The 20,652-nt window shown below is 43.4% G+C and overlaps 1 protein-coding gene across 1 annotated transcript; it reads right to left on the reverse strand.

Annotated features, from left to right (window-relative positions):
* Nucleotides 1-2,653: 2,653 nt before the first annotated feature.
* On the reverse strand, nt 2,654-12,412 carry LOC123079889 (DNA polymerase alpha catalytic subunit). Its single transcript, XM_044502715.1, has 31 exons — nt 11,106-12,412; nt 10,521-10,688; nt 10,352-10,435; nt 10,195-10,269; nt 10,059-10,123; nt 9,864-9,954; nt 9,544-9,729; nt 9,060-9,223; nt 8,849-8,963; nt 8,439-8,618; nt 8,251-8,364; nt 8,023-8,142; nt 7,587-7,907; nt 7,382-7,474; nt 6,423-6,541; nt 6,166-6,238; nt 6,017-6,073; nt 5,775-5,867; nt 5,562-5,681; nt 5,390-5,487; nt 5,268-5,313; nt 4,986-5,099; nt 4,801-4,881; nt 4,388-4,501; nt 4,212-4,301; nt 4,046-4,125; nt 3,756-3,963; nt 3,629-3,682; nt 3,410-3,529; nt 3,251-3,325; nt 2,654-3,169 (listed from the first exon to the last, which is right to left on the reverse strand). Exons 1-31 carry the CDS (start codon nt 12,258-12,260, stop codon nt 3,023-3,025), a joined length of 4,620 nt encoding a protein of 1,539 aa, XP_044358650.1. The 5' UTR covers nt 12,261-12,412; the 3' UTR covers nt 2,654-3,022.
* Nucleotides 12,413-20,652: the final 8,240 nt, after the last annotated feature.

A 20,652-nucleotide genomic window follows, 5' to 3' on the forward strand; every position in this document is an offset into this window, starting at 1 on the left:
TACCCCTTTACTTTCTTGCACTTGCATGTTGTTTACTATCTGCTGCCCCATCAATGACAGCTTAATTTTCATCAAGGAGAATGTGTAAAGTGCAGAACAGCTAAGCGAGGTCATTCTTATTTATCCTCAGGGAAGCAGGTTAATAAGGAGAAAAGTGATGTTTATTTCAGTCCAAACTCTCACTAAAATACCTGGTTGCAAGCGAAACATACACTAGTATTGTTGTGGAGGCTTTCATCGAGAAATACTTGGGTCTCCCATAGGGGTGGGGAGAATTACAAATGGTACTTTCGATCACCTAGGGAATAGAATCAGAAGCAAAATCCAGGATTGACCTGAAAGGAAGGTAGCATGTGCGGGAAGGGATATTTTGCTCAAATAAGTTATACAGGCTATTCCTACATATAGCATGAGATATTTCCTTCTCACAAGAAAAGGCTGCAAAGGCTTTTCCTCTTGTATGGCAAAAATATTGGTGGAGCAGTTCTTTGGACAAAAGATCCGTGCACTGGATATCCTCGAGCTCGCTACCTACCCCAAAAGTTAAAGGTGGAATGGGCTTTCGATATTTGCATATGTTTAATCTAGCACTCTTGGGAAAGCACGAATGGAGATTTAAGAGCAATCCAAATTCCTTTTGTGCGAGAGTTTTAAAGGCCAGATACTTCTCGGACACTGATTTCCTGCACGCTAGCGCACCAAAATCCTCATCGGCTACTTGGCGGACGATGTGGCCGGAAGGGACGCTCTTAATAATGGCTTGATAAAACAAGTTGGAGATGGATCTGCCATCTCTTTTTTAGATGACAAGTGGATCCCAGGCACCTTGTCGATGAAGCCATTTCTAAAACTGGGAGGCACAACGTTGCAGTTGGTAACCGAGCTCATCGATACATACAATTGTATGTGGGATGTTTTTATCCACCGGATGTTAATGCCATCCTTAATATCCCGTTGCGCACCAGAGGTGGTGATGATTCATTGGCTTGGGCCTTTGGGACATCAGGGGTATACTCTTGAAATCTTCCTATCATGCTCTTATGATTCACAAAGAGCGATCGGCTCTACATGAAGGGTTGGCTATAAACTGATGTGGGCTACCCTATGGCAATTGAAAGTGGTGACAAAAGTTTGAGTTTTCTGGTGGCGCGTTGTTAGGAGCACTCTATCTGGTGAAGATACGCTGAAATACAAACACATCAAGGAGCTAAGTAGATGCAACATTTGTCATGCAATGGAGGAGGACCTCATGCACGCTCTCATTCATTGCTCCCATGCTCGCATATTCTCAGATGAAGCGCAGTCATGGTTGGATTTCCGCATGTCGCGCCTTCACCCTACTACTTGGACACGCGACATTTTATGTGACCCACTTATAACTGATGCAGATCGACCGAAGATTGTCAAGGTGATGTGGTCGATCTGGCACTCATGGAATCGATGGATGCATGACCGTGAGGAGATCAATCCTGTGATATCTATCATAAGGACGAGGAAATCTCTCGCTCTACTTGAATTGCCTCGCTATCAAGCTAAAATTCTATTAGGTCATGGGTGGCGGCCGCCTAAAGATGGTATTGTCAAAACCACAACCAATGAAACCATTTGCTCTGAGTCTAGCAAGGGAGGAGCTCACGGCATCACTCCATCCGCCACTACCTTCATCGCTGCTTAGAGCAAGTCATACCCCGAAGTGTCTAATCCTTTGATTATGGAGACAATTGTCCTTTCATGATGGCGTTTATCTTGCAAGTCTTCAAGGATTCAATCATGTGATTAGAGAGTCCGACTGCGTGTAGTTAGTTAATCTCTAGCACTCTCGGCAGTTGTCACATTCGGTGATAGCACCTTTTTTAGATGAAATAGGAGAGCTCATACCTAAGTTTACTTCATCTTTCAACATGTGCAATGCTAATTTTCTGGCTCACCTTTGTGCGAAGCATTGCACATTAGATGCAAGTTAGAATTGACTAGACACTACCCCAGTTTCCTGATCAGCAGCTTTGTTCAATAAAGCTCCCCAAGTTTGCCTGCAAAAAAAACACTAGCTGGTGGCAATAGGCTAATCTCCTAAAACTTCCAAAAATAACATGATAATGAGTAATTCAAATGAGAATAAAGGTCAGTTTTCGATGATAACCTCTTGCTGCTAAAGCATCTTGGTTTGGAAAGATTTCAACACTTAGCTGGGTTAGGGTTTACTATGCAGCATCTGACATATACCAGGCTAGTTCTTGTGGTTCACACTGCCACAGCCTGGAGTTCACAGGACAAGAACCCTAATGTATGTCCGTATGTGTGCAGATTATGCAAATAACTGATTCAGACAGTCTTCCATTTGATAAGGACTACAAGTGAGATATCTGGCAGATATATAAAAATAAAACAAACACTGGAACAACATGCTCTTTGTCAAGGATTCCATCCATCAGCCTCGCAAAAAAAAAAGGATTCCATCCATCAGAGCATTAGTAATCTACTCCCTCCGTCCCAAAATAAGTGTCTCAAGCTTAGTGCAAATTTGTACTAGAGCTAGTACAAAGTTGAGAAACTTATTTTGAGACGAAGGGAGTATCTGATACACTGAAACAAAACCTTGTGTTCCTTTTAGTTACTAAAACAGAATAAACCTTGTTTAAAGACATGAGAATCAGTAAATAAGCATATGGATTGTGATAAATTTAAGATGATAAAAACTGACTGATGACAAATTTAGTATTCAAAGTATGTCACTACAAAACCATGGGATTGATGGATGCAACATATTTACAGCAGTAGTACAATATACACATGAAAATCTAGGGTCTCTGAAATGACTGGTTAGAACATTTGTATTTAAATGCAACATGATGTGGGCAACTCTATCCTTTGCAGGCCAGGAAACCCAGCGGCTAGTGGCCAAGGTCACCATCTGGTTTCCAGTTCCTTTCACCTTCAACAACAGATCTAGTTTCAACAACAAAATATCCCACGGCCCATGCTCAGATCAGCACTGCTTGAGATTACGGCGAACACTAGCTCATCAGATTGACACTGCTAGATCTGTCAATTGAACCCATCCAAAAGCACATCTGTCTCGGATTCTCTGAATCTCCAGAAATGCCGAGCTTATTGTTTGGTTTAATACTGCAAACTCTTTCTCGAAAGGAAGCCGCATCTTCTGGTCCAACTGCATCAAAAAATCTTTACATCAACTATGGCACTAACAAAGGGAAAAGAAAAAACCAGCAATTGGGTTATTATATCTAACCTTATCAAGACACCGGGTTGCATCAAGTACATAGCAAAAGTAGGACAATTGCCTGTATAGATCTGCCTCTGTGTACTGTCAGCACACAGAATCGGTATTAGTAGCCATCAAATCAAAGAACAAATAAGCACTCATAAACTTAAGCCCGTATCAACAAACCTGTCTTACTAAACGGCCGTTGCATTGTGGATAGTTCGGGCAGATGGTTCCTCTCTCAGAATCCCCCATCACTCTAAGGTTCACAATGTGAGTTGAATATTTGCAACCCTCGTCATCGCACTGGAAAGAAATGTCAAAAGAAAAGGTTCATTACATGTAGACAGGCACCCAAGGACAAGAGAATGTGAAATATCAATCAGAAGTGGAAACTATACTTACCATCAGTAAACCTTTGTAATACCGATTGATGAAATTATCAGCCTGTCTTTTTATCTGGCATGGAAAAAATCAATTTCAGTTCAGCAATCTGAATGCTAGATCATATATTACATTAAGTGGTATTAACCTGGTTGGCAAGCACAGCAGGAGAAACTCTGCACTCATCAGTATCATCTGGACATCTTGGGCACCGCATCCGACGCCAGAAATTCACAGTAGCATCTTTTCCTTCATTTGGATCTGATAAACTAGCAATCAGACTGGACACAGCGGGGCACTCGAAGGTATTGGTACAGCTTGGGCATGATAAACGCAGTGGCTCACAGCCACGATATCTGCAAGTATTACTCATGTTATTTTTAGTTGGAAGTTACGAACAGCAGGAATCAAAGCGAAATAAGTATATTATATGTTTACCTCTCGTCTTCATCATCAATTACAGATAAGAGCATGGTAGACGTATCCTCGTTGCTAGACCCGATTGATCTTGATTGGAACTAATTCCAAGGATTTAGAAGGGTTAAGAACATATGAAAAATATACAAATTAGATAGCTAACCAATAATTAAGAGTGGATGCACACCTTCGATGAGTCAAGTCCAAGACATTCAGCTAGTCGGGCAGGGCTAGTACCCTCAATGGAAGCACACAGACGAGAAACGACAGGATGAATCTGTAAAAGCAATTTAGAATAAAAAATACAGTACAGACAAATCTGGCATACAAGAACTATATGTTTTCTTATGTGCAAGGGAGGACCTGCTGTGACAAATAGTACTCGATGTCAATCATCCACTTGTTAGGGTCTCGTTTTAACTCATCCGGATGTCTAGCTCTTTGAGCAATTCCCCCAGAATGTGTATTATCTGAATCCTGTTTGGAATAGTCAAACAAAGTTAGATTTGCCTCTTAATAGTCAAGTAAATTTTAAGGTCTGGTAAGAGTACTTCAAAAAAAGAAGCTAAAAACAGATATTTCCAAAACATTCTGCCGCAAGGTTTCCTTTTTAAAATTACAATCATTTCAAACAAACAAATAATTATGTTCCCTTAATGAGTTATCATTGTATCAAAGCAGAGGTTAACAAATAGTACTTAGGGATACCTGCTGCGAGAAAATAATATATGGAACAAATAATAAAGATAACCAAAAAAAACGCATCATTGCAATACCTGTTGCGAGCAGATAATATATGGAACAGTATCACCTGCAGAGCATCCAGAGAAACCATTTTGCTTCAGTCTTAAAGCAACCTGAAAAACCCAACACAACCAAAGGAAAACAGCACTCAGCTCAGCTCATCAGTTTCCCATTTATCTCACAACTGACCAAAAGAAATGAAACAGGTAAATATTACCTGGACATGAGGCTGGTTTTTAGCATCTGGATAATCTTCTGGCGCTTTCGTTAGACTCTTTGTGATGATATATTTTTCAAGCTCTATTTGACCACTTTTCATCTGTGCTTGGACCTGCAACAATACTCATATTCAGTCAATCGTATTACACTAACAAATATAGTACTAATGCCTGTACAATCAAAACTGAAGTGTGGAGCGGTAGCAACCAAAATTAATGCCTCTCAGAAAATATGGAAAAGGAAAACTTAAGAGATGAAGAATATATTGTAGGCTACTCACCTGGACGAGAGAGTTATGTATTGACTCAATAACATCATCACATGTCCTGTAGAAACAGTTTTAACATGGATGAGATGAAAGGGAACATCTCAAGCAAAATTAATGACGACTAAAATACTTACCCTCCAGACAAGATTTGATTCAGGCAAAAATCACCAATTTCTTTTGACAGCATACTCCAATCACGCCTGACCATATCGAGTCCCTTGCGCTCAATGTTCTGTATCAAGCATGTTAGAATACCTCGCCTAGTTTTCCAAGATAAATATGAAGTTGGAATAAGCACACACACACCTCTCGTAAACTACCATCTAGTGCCACTTTAATGGCAGCATATTTCTTCTTTTTGAGAAGCAACATCCTTTTGTATACACCATCAAGATCGATCTCCAGACAACGGTACTTCTTGTTCACCTGCATAAACAATTGTGGAAAGATGATGTTTTTGTGCTGCTCATAGATCATAGTTTAATATCCAAGGCTGAGACTTCAATATCAGAATACTACCTCCTGAATGACCTTTCCAGCAATTGCTTTTGCCTTGGAGATGTCATCCAGTCCAGTATATATCATTATGGAGTCAGTGTCACCATAAATAACCTGTCCAATACAATGAAAAGAAATATCAATATGGCCAATTTATTCGTAAAGAAAGTTGGAGTTCAAGCATCTTATAAACAAGGTTCTTTGGATATCTTAGAAAGGTTATTTACCACTGATTTATAAACATAAGTTAGTAATATACATACCTCCAAGTTTAAATTATTCTGAACCAGATCAACAGTGTTTTGCAAGATCTCTCTACCCTGCAGGGGCATCATAGCATATATCAGTCACAACAAATTTAGTTGTACATATTTGTCAATCTACTTCTGAAGGAGAGAAAGTATGTTCTCACTTGTAGGGTAATAAGCTCGGCAAGTGGCTTTGCAAAAAACCTAGAATTAGAAAATCCCAAGCAACCGTACATACTGGGACATAAGGTTAAAAGGATAAGTTAGAGCCGGTCGACCATACTGGATAAATGCAAAAGGAATTACAAACACAAAAGGCTTACTTGGACTCTACTTAGAGCCCATCGACTATACTAGACTTCTTTATGGATGCCGGAAGAAGAGTACACTTAAGAATTTAGTTTGCAACAGTATTCTTTACCTGTTTGCGGTAAGCTTCAAAGCTTGCTGTTGAATATCAAACTGCTGCCTTTTGAGACCAGAGGCGGTTTTGAGCCATGATTTAACCATTCTTCTCCTCTCCACCAAGCTCTTCAGCAACTGTGTTGTTAGCCATGATTGCAAACACATGTTAGAACAAAATTATGCCCTGACGATAAGCCGCATTTCAATCAATAACTGAAGTGCAAAGAAAAGTAAAGACAGAACAAGGAATCACGTCTAAAGTATAGTCCAAGTAAGCCTTCTGTATAGCGGCTGATCACTGGCATCCATAAAGAAGCCAATGAGTTTGATTGCAGAACTTGCTGGAGCACTAATATATTAGAAATATTGGGTGTTGATCATGTATTACTTGTACAACAAAATGAACAGAAGAATATATGTCTCAGTGGTCTATACCAAAACCAAGGTTTGTCAATTCTCACAGCATTTAAAATTGGTGGCTGGGGGGAGTACAATTTTGGTCCAGCTTAGTTACAAAGACTGGATATAGTTAAGAAATATAGTACTCCCTTGGTCCTGTGACGTTTTGGTAGTTCAATTTCAAATACCAAAACGTCATATATTTAGGAATGGAGCAAGTAGATTGTAAGCTAGAATCACACTGAACAAGTTTACAAAATTCCAATGTCCAAACCAAAAGCATGAACAGGTGTGGTGGCCAAGCAGGAATAGCATATTTTATTTCTGTAACTACAACTCTGAATATTAATAACAAGTTACTCAGAAAAATGAGCTGAAAGCAAACTTTTTATTGGTTATATTCTTGGTGGCAAAGTTCCAAAGCAATATGGGTGCTACCCATAGGGTATCCCACCTATGGCATGTTAGTATGTTGTTACCCTGCTAGCGGCTCAAAAATTTGCAAAAGGGTGTTTCTCATTCCCCCAAGTAAAGAAAAACTCCATATCCGAATAAAGCATATATGTACGTAAGTACCTCAGGTAAAACACCACTAGCCTTTGAAGTTGGCAGGTTAGGGAGATTGCCATCAGAAGAACGCTCAACAGTGGTGAAGCAGATATTGAATTCCTGAGCGAAGAGAACAAAAGAAACAGTGAATATATATCAAGGGTGTCGCTTAACAGTCGACTCATGGAGAATAAGCCAGAACTTACAGAATCTGTGAAAAATAACGACTCACCTGAATTATTGAAGGATAAAGACTGTTGAAGTCCAGAAGTAGAATATACTTGTCGTAGAGACCTTTTTTAGGCTCCAAAACCAAGCCACCAGCATATGAAGGGCCTTTTCTTGCTTTACCTTGATCACCATGATGCACCTCATCATCAATGGAAGGATCAGCAGCACCATCAGCAGCATTTCCACCTTCGGTATCAGCATTAAGCTTTCGTTTTGCAGAGTTCAGCTCCTTATTGCGTGCAGCAAACTTATCTGGTATAATGAATTTTTTTGCATGGAATGAATGCAACAGTAGATATTCTACCCTCTGAGCTCTAGCACCCTGCGTCCATTTCATGTGAAAGATCATGTCAACATAACATTGTTTTCTGTCTCTTTTCCAAAGGAGACTGCATTTTTGCAGATGTATACTTTGCATAAAAATAATGATGGTATACCTGGAGAGTTTTTCCCCACAGATTACCACTAATATTTGTCAGTTGGCGTGTAAGCGGGAGAACACTCAAGTGGAACATGAGCTCCAAAGAAAGCCATGCATCAGTCTCACCATACTCAACCTAGATGAGGATGATAAATTGGTAAAGTTTGCTTCAGTTCATAATTCTTAAGACATGGCATTCTCTTGAAAGAAGTAAACATGATTTTTGAATTCAAAGAAACCACACCAGCTTTAGAAGTGTTCCCGCTGATTGGAACATTGGAGGTATATCATGTGGCGAAACCTCTCTTCTGTCTTTTTTCAATTGAGTCTCTGCAAGTTGTGTCAGAGAATAACTCACCTGTGTAAAACATATAGGTTAGAGTTGTTGAGTTTGGCTTTAAGATTGCACCAAACAATTAAAATGCTGGGTACCTCCCGCAGAAGATCACGAGAGCATAAGTAGGTATCACAGAGGAGACGGCCAGCAATACAGGACATAATTCCTGGACTTGCCCCAGAACCATATAGTGTGTTTCCTTTGGTAAGCCTGGGCATTACTGATCTTCTAAGGCGGCCAATTTTGGACCACATGCTGCTTGGTACTTTGCAGGTCTAGCAGAAAAAGGGCAGAGGTATATTCCTTATTTGATTGAATTAAAACATGATTAGACATTAGTAAAATCATAGTGTAAGTTCTCTAACGTGTTGCTGACCACTTCGTCCAGAACATTGAAATTAAAACATCAACAGAACCCTTTCCATCTACTTCAAGGAGAACATGGAGCTACTAGTACAGGTTCCATAGAGGTACTAAAATTAACCAGAAATATAATAATAAAAACCTGAGCACGGTGCAGAAGGACATCCAGGTCGAATCCCGAAATGTTGTGCCCCACAAGTACATCACAATCAAGTTTACTAAGCTCAATCATCAAGCGATTTAACAAAGCACGTTCACTGAAAATGGAATAAAAAAGATTAATAAATGCAAAGATGAGAACTTGGATTTGTTCAAAGTAACATGTAAAATGCATACGCAACAACAGTACCCACCTGCTCTCTAGTGCCAGCACGTTGCTACCAGCCTTCTGGTTCCTATCAGAAGCTTCTTTGGTGAGGCCTATAGGAAATATGCTGCCTTCAAGCTTGCGCATAACAGTAAAATGGCTGATAGTTCCCCGTTTCTGCCAATCTTCAGAACGCATTGGAGTATCAATCTGAAATGACCCCAAAAGGCAAACAACATTTATTTGGTAGAAAGTGTCTCTGGCTTATAAAATAATCTCGCAAATATGTAAACTCGATAATTGTTTCAGATAAACCCGAAGTGCATCAGTTTGTCTAAAAAAGAACTGCTTCATATTTTCAGAGACATGGAAGGTTCAATTGCTTGATACATCATGCCAAAGTATGTCAGCTTTTCTAGAAAATCTTGTCCAGAAGAAAAGGATAATCATTTACCTGATACCTAAACTGCTTTATTATGTACAAACAAAAACTAGAATAAAATACTTCGACCCCAGATTAGCATGCTTACTTTTACTTGGTGACAACATATGACTGATGCTGACACAATCTCATGCACGTTGTGTTTCTCATTTATGATAGTTTTAAGATTAACAGCCGCAACTACAACTGGGGGGACTTCCAGTGTGTTACTTGTCATCAAAACAGAAATGTCTTTTGGGGAGTCGACTGTAACTTCAAATTTACACCAGCTGACCTGTGGAAATGCCAAAAACCATCAGCACCAATATAATGCAACAAAGAATTTAGGCAGGAGCCATAAGAGTATCAAATAACTTGGATATAAAACACAGGCTGGAATGAGAGGACAGCATGAAGTCAAGGCTATACCCGCTGAGTAGATGGACATGCCACAAATTTAGAAATCGATAGCCATGAAGGACCCTTGATCTTCCTTTTGATGAGAAACAGTTCAAGTGCACTGAAAAGGTACAATGGTTACTGTGTGTGAGGAAAGGATTTGGCACGGAGTACCGCACTGGAATTGTTGTGTACAGCATGGGTCCCACATTTTATGGTTCATACCTATTGTTTGTCCCAAGTAACGCATGGAAATGGTCACCTCTGAGGTCGGCTGGTACCGCAGGATCCTACGAAAATGCATATGATATAAGGAAAAAATAAAATATGAAACAGAAGATCCATTGTTCAAGAAACATACCTTGTATGGGTAATTGATTTTCAGGACATACTGCTCACCGATTGGTACATCAGTCCTCTCAAATGCATAGTTCCTCTAAGGCATGCCAAATATGAACAATTAGCATAGACAAGGATATTACAGGGGTTGAAGTTACAGGATGGTTCCACCTACAAACCTTGACTGGAGTCATCACAAAATTTGAAACATTGAGGTCAGACAACTTCTCAGCTACTTCACTCTTTAGTCCAGATGACAACTCCTGGGAAAAAGATATGTAGTGTGCATATAAGATTAATATGTTGCAATGAGCATTAAGCTTAGTATGAAAATAATCAATCTCTCACATGTAAAGTTGCTCGAAGTGATAGCGAAGCATCAGAACTTGTGGAGTTCTTCTCTATCCTTGATATTGTGTCCCTTGGGAATACCGAACTGCTTGGGATTGCATATATGCACCTTTGCATATTTTTTACAACAACACAACAACTATGGAACCGCTTGCCTATTACGACCTAGAAAGAAAAGCAGGTGGTCAAAAAAGTGTGGTGTATAACCTAGAGCTGCAAACATGTAATAGCTGATGATCCAATCGAACATGTAACTATTCAACAAAGTTGATACCTATTTCTGACATACTTGACCATGGCAAATATATGGAGCTTCAAAAAAATATTGACTACTTTATGGAAGTAATGATCAGTGCCTCTATGGAATACATCCATTCATTCAGATACTAAAATACATAAAGCACCACATAATTTATATAAATCAGCTATCCCACTAAGCTAAAGAATCACTTAGTTTGGTGCTGGTGAAATATTGTGTGAACAAAACAAAGCACTTTAACAGATGCCGGCAACTAAACATGTCTCTTATAGGGATTATTCACCACAATACTTCAATAGAAACCTAGTACAAATGATATTTACCTTTCCAAACAAATAGACTGTGCCTGAATTAATATCGAAGGGCTCCTCATATGCATCCAGCACATAGAACGGCAGTGCTCCATCCTTCAGCTCAAACTCCGAGCTTTCATCCACATCAGTGTTACCATTAACAGACACCTCTCCCTCGCCTCCCGCATTCTCCCCCTCCCCACATATCTTCATCCAACCTGCTGTTGCACTCAACATATCCCCATTCCTGGTGCCCTCTGCCTTAATTTTAGCATTTAAACGGTGCACCTTCTCTATCTTCAGCTCCCCATTAGCCTCCTGCTTCAGTTCCTCCGAGCTCTTATTCTCATCAACCAATTCAGTACTAGAACCTGGAGCTGCTTCTAATTTGGGTTGCATTTCCACATCAGGCTTCAATTCCACCTCTGGCTGTAATTCCACCTCCATATCGTTTCCATGGTCTGAAACCACATCAGGCTCGAACCCATTATCCGATCTAACCTCCATTTCAGCATGTACGGCTGCTTGAATTGCCTTAATTTGGGCAACTGGAGCAGGCGTCGGTGTCGGGGCAGAGACCCTGCCAACGCGACGACGGCGCTCCTCGCGGTCGTTCTCGTCGGGGGCGAACTCGGCGATGACGTCGTCCACGATGCTGTCCGCGGCCAGCGACGAGCCCTTGGTGCGGTCGCTGCCCGGCTTCTTAAACACGGAGGAGGTGAACATGGAGGAGAGGCGCTGCTTGCCCATCATCGCGGCGGCGGCGGAGAGGGACGCCGCCGCAGCGGACTGCTGGGGCGGACGCTTCGCCTGGGGAGGGCGCGGCTGCTTCCGCTTGCGGGGGGCGCCATCCTCGCCGCCAGATCCCTCGTCGGAGGAGGACGGGAGGGCGCGGTGGGTCCAGTCCTCCTCGCGGCCGTCGTCGACGTAGCCGAGGCCGTCGTCGTCGATGATGAAGGCGCCGGCGTCCTCGCGGCGGCGGGCGACGAGGGCGGCGTAGTCCTCCTCGGCGACGGTGTCGTAGATCGGGTCCTCCATCCGCACCTGGACGGCGGCGGCGGAGCGGGCGCCGCCGCCGCGGATGGCGCGGAGGCGCTCCAGCGCCGCGGAGCGCGCCACCGCCTCGGTGCCCCGGGTGCGCGTGCGGCGGCCGGATCCGGCGGCGTCGGCGGGCGCGTCGTCCATGGCTTCGCCTCTTCCTCCTTCTCTTGCTCTCCCTCTCCCTCTCTCTCTCTCTCTCTCTCTCCTATCTCTTTCTCGCGGGCTCTTTCTCTGAATCAGGCGCGGACACGGAGAGCGTGGATCTATTGTGAATGTGCGGGCGTGGCTTTGGCGGGAAGGTGTTCGAGCATTTGGCGCGCAGAGTTTTCAGGGAGCGGTAGCCCCTGGGTCTAGGGTTTTTCAGATCGGGTTGTGAAGAAGCAGAGGATCCACGCGTAACTGGGCCTCTGTGGGCCTTGTCATTGTACTGGCCCGTTTGGTTGTCCAAAACTGGCCTGAAATCAGGCGGGCCGTTTTGAAGCTCGTAAAAAAACAATCATTGTAATAAAGTTTCCAGAAACCCCTAAAAAAAGTTTCCAGAAAAATATGAAGGGATCTGACGGCGACGATGGCACCCCCCTCCCCCCCGCGCGCGCGCAAGGTAGAGCTGGCTAGAAAATTATGTCCTTCAGAATTTTCGTAAATTTCAGTAATCACAAATAATTACTGCACTTGTGGTCTCCTCTTTCCGCTCCTCGCTTCATGGGCGGATCTGGTGAGGCGGTCATGGCCCCACAAACATTTCGAAAAATCTTTTTTTCACTTGTGCATGCATATGCATATATTCATTATGTTATCTCTGGTGCAACATAAATACTCCAAGCCTTGAACCCCTTGTAGTGTTGCCCTATACCCGTCGTTGCCTCGCTCTTGCGGCCCCTCGATGCGCCATGGTCTCCTCCATCTTTGTTCACTCTAACCACTAGGTCTAAAAGGCCCCTTACCTCTGACACCTGCCTTTGATGGGTTGCTGCTAGTTGTCTAATCCATCGTTACCTAACAATTATGGAACCATCAACAGCTTACTGTGTGGTTTTTCGGTCAAACTTATTATTTGGTTTGCAATCACCTTTGTCGCCATCTTGCTTTCATCCTAAGCATATGCTTTCAGCATTGGTCAACCATAACCTTCCAACATCAAACCCATGATGCACAAGTGAGGTTGTTAAGTGGAAGATGGGGCTACACAAATGTAATTACCACTTTCATTTGATGCACCAAAATGGACGGCTCGTAATGCAGGTGGGCGGATGGTGTCCTGGTGTGCAAGCACTCCACCAACCTTGGTAACACACACTTCAAAACTTTGGAGTTGTTTTTGACAATCTGAGGAAGATCCTATGATTCGAGGACATGCATCTCTATGGATCATCTCGAGCCCAACTACATTCAACGCCCACATGGCTTTCCATCCTTCAAGAGGGTTTTTGAGACCCATGAATGTAGACAAGTTCGTGCAGGTGTACGAGTGACAGTGTCGCTACTATGATTTGATTGTGTAGGGGTTACTAGGTAGTAGTTTCTTGGAAAATCCATCTCTGCACCCGAGCTCATCTGCACCCCCGCTGACGAAAAAGATCAAAACAAATACTAAAAAAATCCAATTTTTTTTTTGCGGTAGACAATTTGATGCGTGAGGTTCGCTCAAATTTTCAAATCATTTGGACATCTAACGAGCTCTTAGCAAAAAAAGACAAATTAGGGGCCTGTAAAAATGTTTACTGTTCATGTACTGTTTTGGTCTGATTTTTCTTTTCTGCTGAGAGCTGCTCAGACGTCCAAGTGACTTGAAATTTGGAGCAGGCCTCACGCATCAAGTTGTCTACCTCACAAATTTTGTTTTGGAATTTTTTGAATTTTTTATGAATTGTTTTCTAACAGGGTGCAGATGAGTTTGGGCACCAAAACATCCTACTCGTAGTTTCTTGGATCTATCATATGAAGCATTGTACATGTAATGTTTGCCGAGTTTGAATAAAGTTGCATATCATTCTAAAGAAAACATAGCTCGAAATTTAGATGGATAATTTGAGAATGACACTCAAAAATTTCAAAAATTAATCTGCATGTACACATGAATGTTCGTTATGTATCCATAAATTCTCGTTCGATACAATAGTTTATACGCTACACACACAAAAAACGGCCATAAACAGCAAAATGGTTTTCATGGATTTTTTGTGCAGCTACATGTCTTTGTTGGACCAGATTGACAAGCATGGTACTGATGAAATTATGAAGGGCAAAAAACCTGTTGGGTCGCACCCACCTAGAGCGCCATTTGAACTAGTGCAGCATCAACAAGCTTGCCCCCCCCCCTCCCCCCCCCCCCTCCGCCTCATGAATGAGTAGCTCTATCTATTGATTGTTCCTTTTCGAAGAAAACATGTGAAGCCGGTGCAGGTGTGGTCCCAAAGGGCTCAAAATGAAAAAGTTATCTTTGCTGCGTACAAATTCTTTTTTAATTGCAACAACGCATTGGAGGTTGAGCTCACTGCCATCATGGAGGGATTATCTATGGGTGTGGCTAGAACTCAGAGTCGAGTGGCGTCAGTGTAGCTGTGGTGTTACGATCAACACGGCTAGATGCTGCAATTAGCGATGAAAAATGTTGCAAGCAGTGTTACAAGCAACGCCAACAGACGCTACAACCATTGTGACTAAATGCTGCAACCATGAACGGTGGATGTTGCAATCGGTGGGACGACATGCTACAATCAACGAGGGCATATGTTGTGTCCAGTGAAATGACATACTACAACCAGCGAGACGAATGCTGCAACCGGTAGGAAAACATATTGCAACCAATGAGACAAAATGTTGCAAGGTCTGTTGGACGGTGCTAAGTCCAGCTCAAATCTCCACGCAAAATCTAATGGCTAAGCAGTAGACTGAGACTTGGTTAAATCTCAGTCGAATGAGTTTTAGCAAGCCCGATTATCTATATATATCCAACGTTCATATGCTACGGTGATGGTACAATCTGATAATGCAACTGCTATTGCTACTTTGACAAATCAGTCACTTGATCGTTCTGCGTACAGACACATGATGGGTGAAATCAAACATCTTCTAGCATTATGTGAGCTTGTTCCTGTTAAGTTATCCTGGATCCAAAATATGACCAGTTGACAATCTAGCTAATCCTGGTCGTTCTAGGGTAGCCCCGTTTGTTGGTTGCGTCATGTCCTAGACTGTGCTTCGGAATTTGTATTAGCAATTTGTAACAATCACTTTGGAATAAAACTCTGTTTTGCCTTGAAAAAAAAAAAAACTACGACTATATTTTGGTTCATGTATTTATCTTTCTTATATACTCCTACATCACATATGAATACCGATATTGGGTTAAAAAAACCGTACACATATACCAGATCTTCTTTTTTTTCAAGAATATACTACTTCAGATATGTATATACAATTCAGAGCAGAAGGGTTATGCCTTTCCCAAAAAAAGAAGTTAAATATCATTTTGCGTCTAAAGCAAAGCATCATTCTCTAGATAATAATTGACTTCCCCCCTACTCCCTCCCCCTTCCACGCCCTAGCGCCGCCTCCCCGGGGGGCGGCCGGGGCGGCGCGCAACCCCTTCCCTCTGCCCCCGGGGGCAATCGGGGCGGCACGGCATGCTCTCAGCAGCGCACTGGCAGGAGCTTCACGGGCATTTCAGAGCCTAGCCTGGCCTATGGGCCCATGGGCCTGGTTTGCTCCTGCTGGCGCATCCAGTCGGGTACCGTCGTTGACGGTGGAGGTCATGCCCTCCCGCAGGCCGACGGTACTGTTGCCCGAGTCTCGAGTTTTCTTCTTCACTATGCAGGCATCACCTTGTGGTGCCGTAGTGAGACAGTGTGGATGGCTTCAAGATCGTGCTTGCGCAGGGTGGTGGGCGGTATGGTGGAGTGCTCCGGAGTGCCCTGGGTGATGGCTTGGATCGGGAGAAATCCTTGTCGGCCTGTCCAACACCGGCGCGGTGGCGCCTGAGGGTGCCGCCGGACCTTCCTGGAGGGCGTCGGGGGCTACCCTTCCTTTCCCCTCGCCGCGTACCGGGGGAAACTCTTGGCAGTAGCGTTGTCATCATCGTGTCCCGTCTTGGAGGTGTTGACTGGTACCGGCGCTTCGGAGTCTAGGAGCTTGGTGGGAGATCTCCGATGGGCGCAGCGGTCGCGGGGCTTCTTCGTTTTTGTTAATCCGCTGTTGTCGGCATTTGTTTCTTTTGCAATTTTTTTTTCGTTTTTTCCGGGCGTGACTGTGATGCTTCCGTCCCAGCACCCATTCTTTGTTGTACCAGTGTTGTTGCTTTGTATTAAAAAGCGAGGGAAAACCCTTTTTCAGATCATTCTCTAGATAATCCAGAACATAGCTGCAATACCAACAGAGATCGGCATTTTCTTTTCTTTCCCAGATGTATAGGTTGTCAAGACTCATTCACACAAGCAGGCACATTTCCAAAGTTCAAAGACATTGCAATATGCTCCGAACCAACCTAGCTATCGAACAACCATGCGTACGTGAGCCCGTGCGCACCCAGCCCGGTGCACCGTCGTGTATATAATGAGCGCCCATGCTTAGAACAATTCAACTGGCAACAAGGTGCTAGGTTGATCTCTGTCCCGTTTGAGCCCAATGGGTCGAACAGGCCCTTGCATCGCGCCCTGATCGGGGGCGCCCAACCAAACCATGGTTGGTGGGCCCCTGTGACCCGCGCTATATAAACAGAGGTGGGGGCCGGGGCACGAGTTACGAGGTTAATCGCTGCCACAAACCCCACCGACACTCCCTACCGATCTAGGGTTAGCGTGGTGCTCACGGGAAGCACACCACCCCCGCCATCTCTTTGCCATCACCGGCCGCTACTTCACCATGGCCGACACCGGCTCGAGCTCTTCAACACAAGGAGAAGGTAGGACTACCGGATCGATCTGACCTACCCGATCCACGAGGTCTATCAATGGTATCAGCCAGATTGGGTTTAGTCTTTTCGGTAGAAAGAAATCACAGAAAGTTTTTCCCCTCCCAAGAAACCTAGACAGGGCAAAGTGAATCACCGGAGTAGGGCCTTGGGCCCGCCGGCAAAGAGCGCCGCCGTCATGGCCGCGTCGTTCCTCTCGATCCCGTCGCGCATCAGCAAACCGAGGCGATCGAGAAGAAGAACTTACCCCGGAAGGGGCAAAAAGCACAGCAGCCATGCCGTTCGACGGCGGCGCGCTTCCGCTAAGGGAAACGCGTCATCAGCGAAGGGGAGGCAACAGCGCCACCGTTGTCGAAGGGGAGCAGAGCAGGACGCAGTTGTGTCTCTCTCTGTGTGTCAAAGGTGGCGCGCTAGGAGGGGGAGGAGAAAGAGACCGCGGCGTGGCGCGGCCAGGTGGTTTTCGCCGCCGTCGCCGGCGGCCGGGGCGTTGCTTCTCTGTCGTCGGCGGGGAGGAGACGAACAGAGGAAAGGAATCGAAGAAAGAATGAGGCTAGGGTTCCATCGCGCAGCCGGCCGGGCGTTTTGTTCAGCCGAAAATGGCGCAGGACCGTCGGATCGCGATGAGCGACCTCGATAGAATACCTAATCCGGCGCGGGCCTCTTGGGCCGAAACTGGAAGAGGCCGGCGGCGGTGGGACGGGCCCAGGCATCAGGCAGAGGCCGCGCGCGGGCACAGGCCGAGTCGAGGCGGCTCGCGCGACACGCCGCGCAGGCCACGCCGTGGGCCGGTTTTGCCTCGCGCGTTAGGCCGAGGCTGTAGCTGCATGCAGTTTTTTCTTTTTGTTATTTGTCCAGATTTTGGGCAAAATTTTATATAGTTATTCTATTCAAATTTAATCCAACGAAAATTTGTTTAGAAAATAGAAAAGTAATCAAAAAAAGTTTCTGAAAATGAAAATAAAACAAATCAGAAAAGAAATGTTCATGATTTTTTATTCGGTCAAAGAAAAGCTTCTGTAAAAAACAAAAAGTTCATGAATTTTTTATTCATGTTTTTCCGCTACGTAAATAATTAATAGTGCTCTTTTACAAAGAAAATAAAAGTTTAGATAGAATTAAGTATTTTAAGAGCATGTTAAAGTGATTATTAAAATGAATATGATTATGTTATTTTTATGACCAACATTGTTAATAACACGATCATGTTTTATTACTGAAATTAAAGGTGCATTTATTTCTAATATTTTTCCCAACGGCAATATAGATTTAATTGCATAGACAATTGTATGTTTAATTTGACCAACGTTAGATTAATGCATATGATTGTTATACTGATCTCACTTAAATTGTGATTTCAGGAGGCTTCCACTCGATGAGTTACCTAAAAGATGTTCCGACACTCAAAGGTGACAACTACACTGAGTGGAGGAAGAAAGTAGAACTGGCATTTGTCTGTGCTGAGCTGGACTGGGTTGTGGACACTCCATAGCCGGTCAGGCCTACAGAGCCAGTCAGAGAGGCCACTGATGATGATGCTGCGTGGGATAAAAATAGGGGGGATTATGCTCCTGTGGAGATGTTATACTCCATAGAAAACCAAAAGTGGGTCAATGCAAACAAAAAGTGCATGGCATTTATAAAGAATACAATTGAGAGCGCCATTGTGGGCTCCATTGTAGAGTGCACTTCCGCAGGGGAGTTGCTTACAAAGATAAAGAGCCAGTTCACTGACTCTTCAAAGATATATGCCACCCAGGTGTTAAAGCAACTGGTGACAGAAAACTACACAGGTGGTAGTCATGGAATAAGAGAGCACATCCTTAGGATGAGCAATATGGCAGCAAAGCTCAAGCCCATGGATGCGGATCTGGAGATCAAACCAAAGCTCCTGGTCCACCTGGTCATGGCTTCACTGCCAAAGGAGTTTGAAACCTTTGTTGTAAACTACAATATGTCACCTGGAACATGGGACATTGAAAAGACAATAACAATGTGTGTCCAAGAAGAGGACAGACTCAAAGCCTCACATGGTGGTTCACTCAACTATGTGAAGGATCACAAGAAAAAGAATTACAATCGAAACAGCAAAAGTTCCCCCTCAAAGCCACATGGTAAAGCTCCCTATCAGCATCAAGAGAAGCCTTTCCCAGTGGACAAAGATACATGTCTCCACTGTAAGAAGACCGGGCATTACAAGAAATACTGCCCTGATTGGGTAAAGTCAATCATGGCAAAAAGAGGTAACAATATAGTTTCCTTTGTAAATGAATCCCTGTATACACAGTTTTCGAAATCTACTTGGTGGATTGACTCAGGAGCAACTGTTCATGTTGCAAATTCTTTACAGGGATTCCACTCGACGCGGACTACGCAAAGAAGCAAAAGACGCATTGAAGTGGCAAACGGAGTTGAGGCATAAGTTGAAGCTGTCGGTGACATCTCCTTGGAGTTAGCTGATGGATTCAATCTTCTACTTAGAGATGTTTTATTTGTTCCATCATGTCATAGAAACTTAATTAGTGTTTCTTGTTTGGACAAAGATAATTATGAATGTTATTTTGGACATGGCAAGTGTGCCATATAGTTAAATAATGCTTATGTGGGTGATGCTTTACTACACGATGAACTTTATTTGTTATCACTTCGTGAAAACAGTTTATTCTGTATGCAATGTGAATGAACATGTTTCCGCGTCGAATAAAGAACAAAAGAAAAGAAAGAGAACATTCGACTCATCAAAATTATGGCACTATCGCTTGGGCCATATTTCCAAGGGGAGAATATAAAGATTAGTCAAAAGTGAAATTTTTCCTCCATTAGAATTCTGAGACTTAGAACAATGCATAGATTGCATTAAAGGAAAGTATATAAAACAAATCAAAAGGGTGCAATCCATAGCACAGGAACACTAGAAATCATCCACACTGACATTTGTGGACCATTTTTCGGCGAAAAGTGTGGATGGATATGACTCGTTATGGATACATTTATCCAATCAAAGAAAGATCTGAAGCGTTGGATAAATTTAAGATATTCAAAGCTGAAGTTGAAAATCAACATGATAAAAGAGTAAAGATAGTAAGATCCGACTGTGGGGGAGAGTACTACGGTTGGCACACTCCATATGGCCAAGTCCCTGGACCTTCTGCAAAGTTCTTGCAGGAGACTGGCATAGTAGCCCAGTATTCAATGCCGGACGAGCCTGAGAAAAATGGAGTAGCTGAAAGGCGCAACCGTACACTTATGGATATGGTGCGCAGCATGATGAGTTACTCCACCTTGCCATTGGGATTATGGATGGAGGCACTTAAAACCGCCATTCACATTTTCAATAGAGTACCAAGCAAGCCAGTGCCCAAAACATCATACGAGCTATGGACAGGAAGAGTGCCCTCCCTACAACACTTCAGGGTGTGGGGGTGCCCTGCTGAGGCCAAAATGTTTAATCCAAACATTGCAAAGTTAGATCCCGAAACAGTGAGTTGCCACTTCATTGGCTATCCAGACAGATCAAAGGGTTTTCGTTTCTACTGCCCAGACAGATATACAAAGTTTTTAGAAACAAGACATGCGGTCTTCTTAGAGGACGAAATGATGAGGGGGAGCTTGGTAGCTTGGAAAATTGAT

This window comes from Triticum aestivum, chromosome 3D (genome assembly GCF_018294505.1).
Source record: "Triticum aestivum cultivar Chinese Spring chromosome 3D, IWGSC CS RefSeq v2.1, whole genome shotgun sequence".
In the NCBI taxonomy this organism is placed as follows: domain Eukaryota; kingdom Viridiplantae; phylum Streptophyta; class Magnoliopsida; order Poales; family Poaceae; genus Triticum; species Triticum aestivum.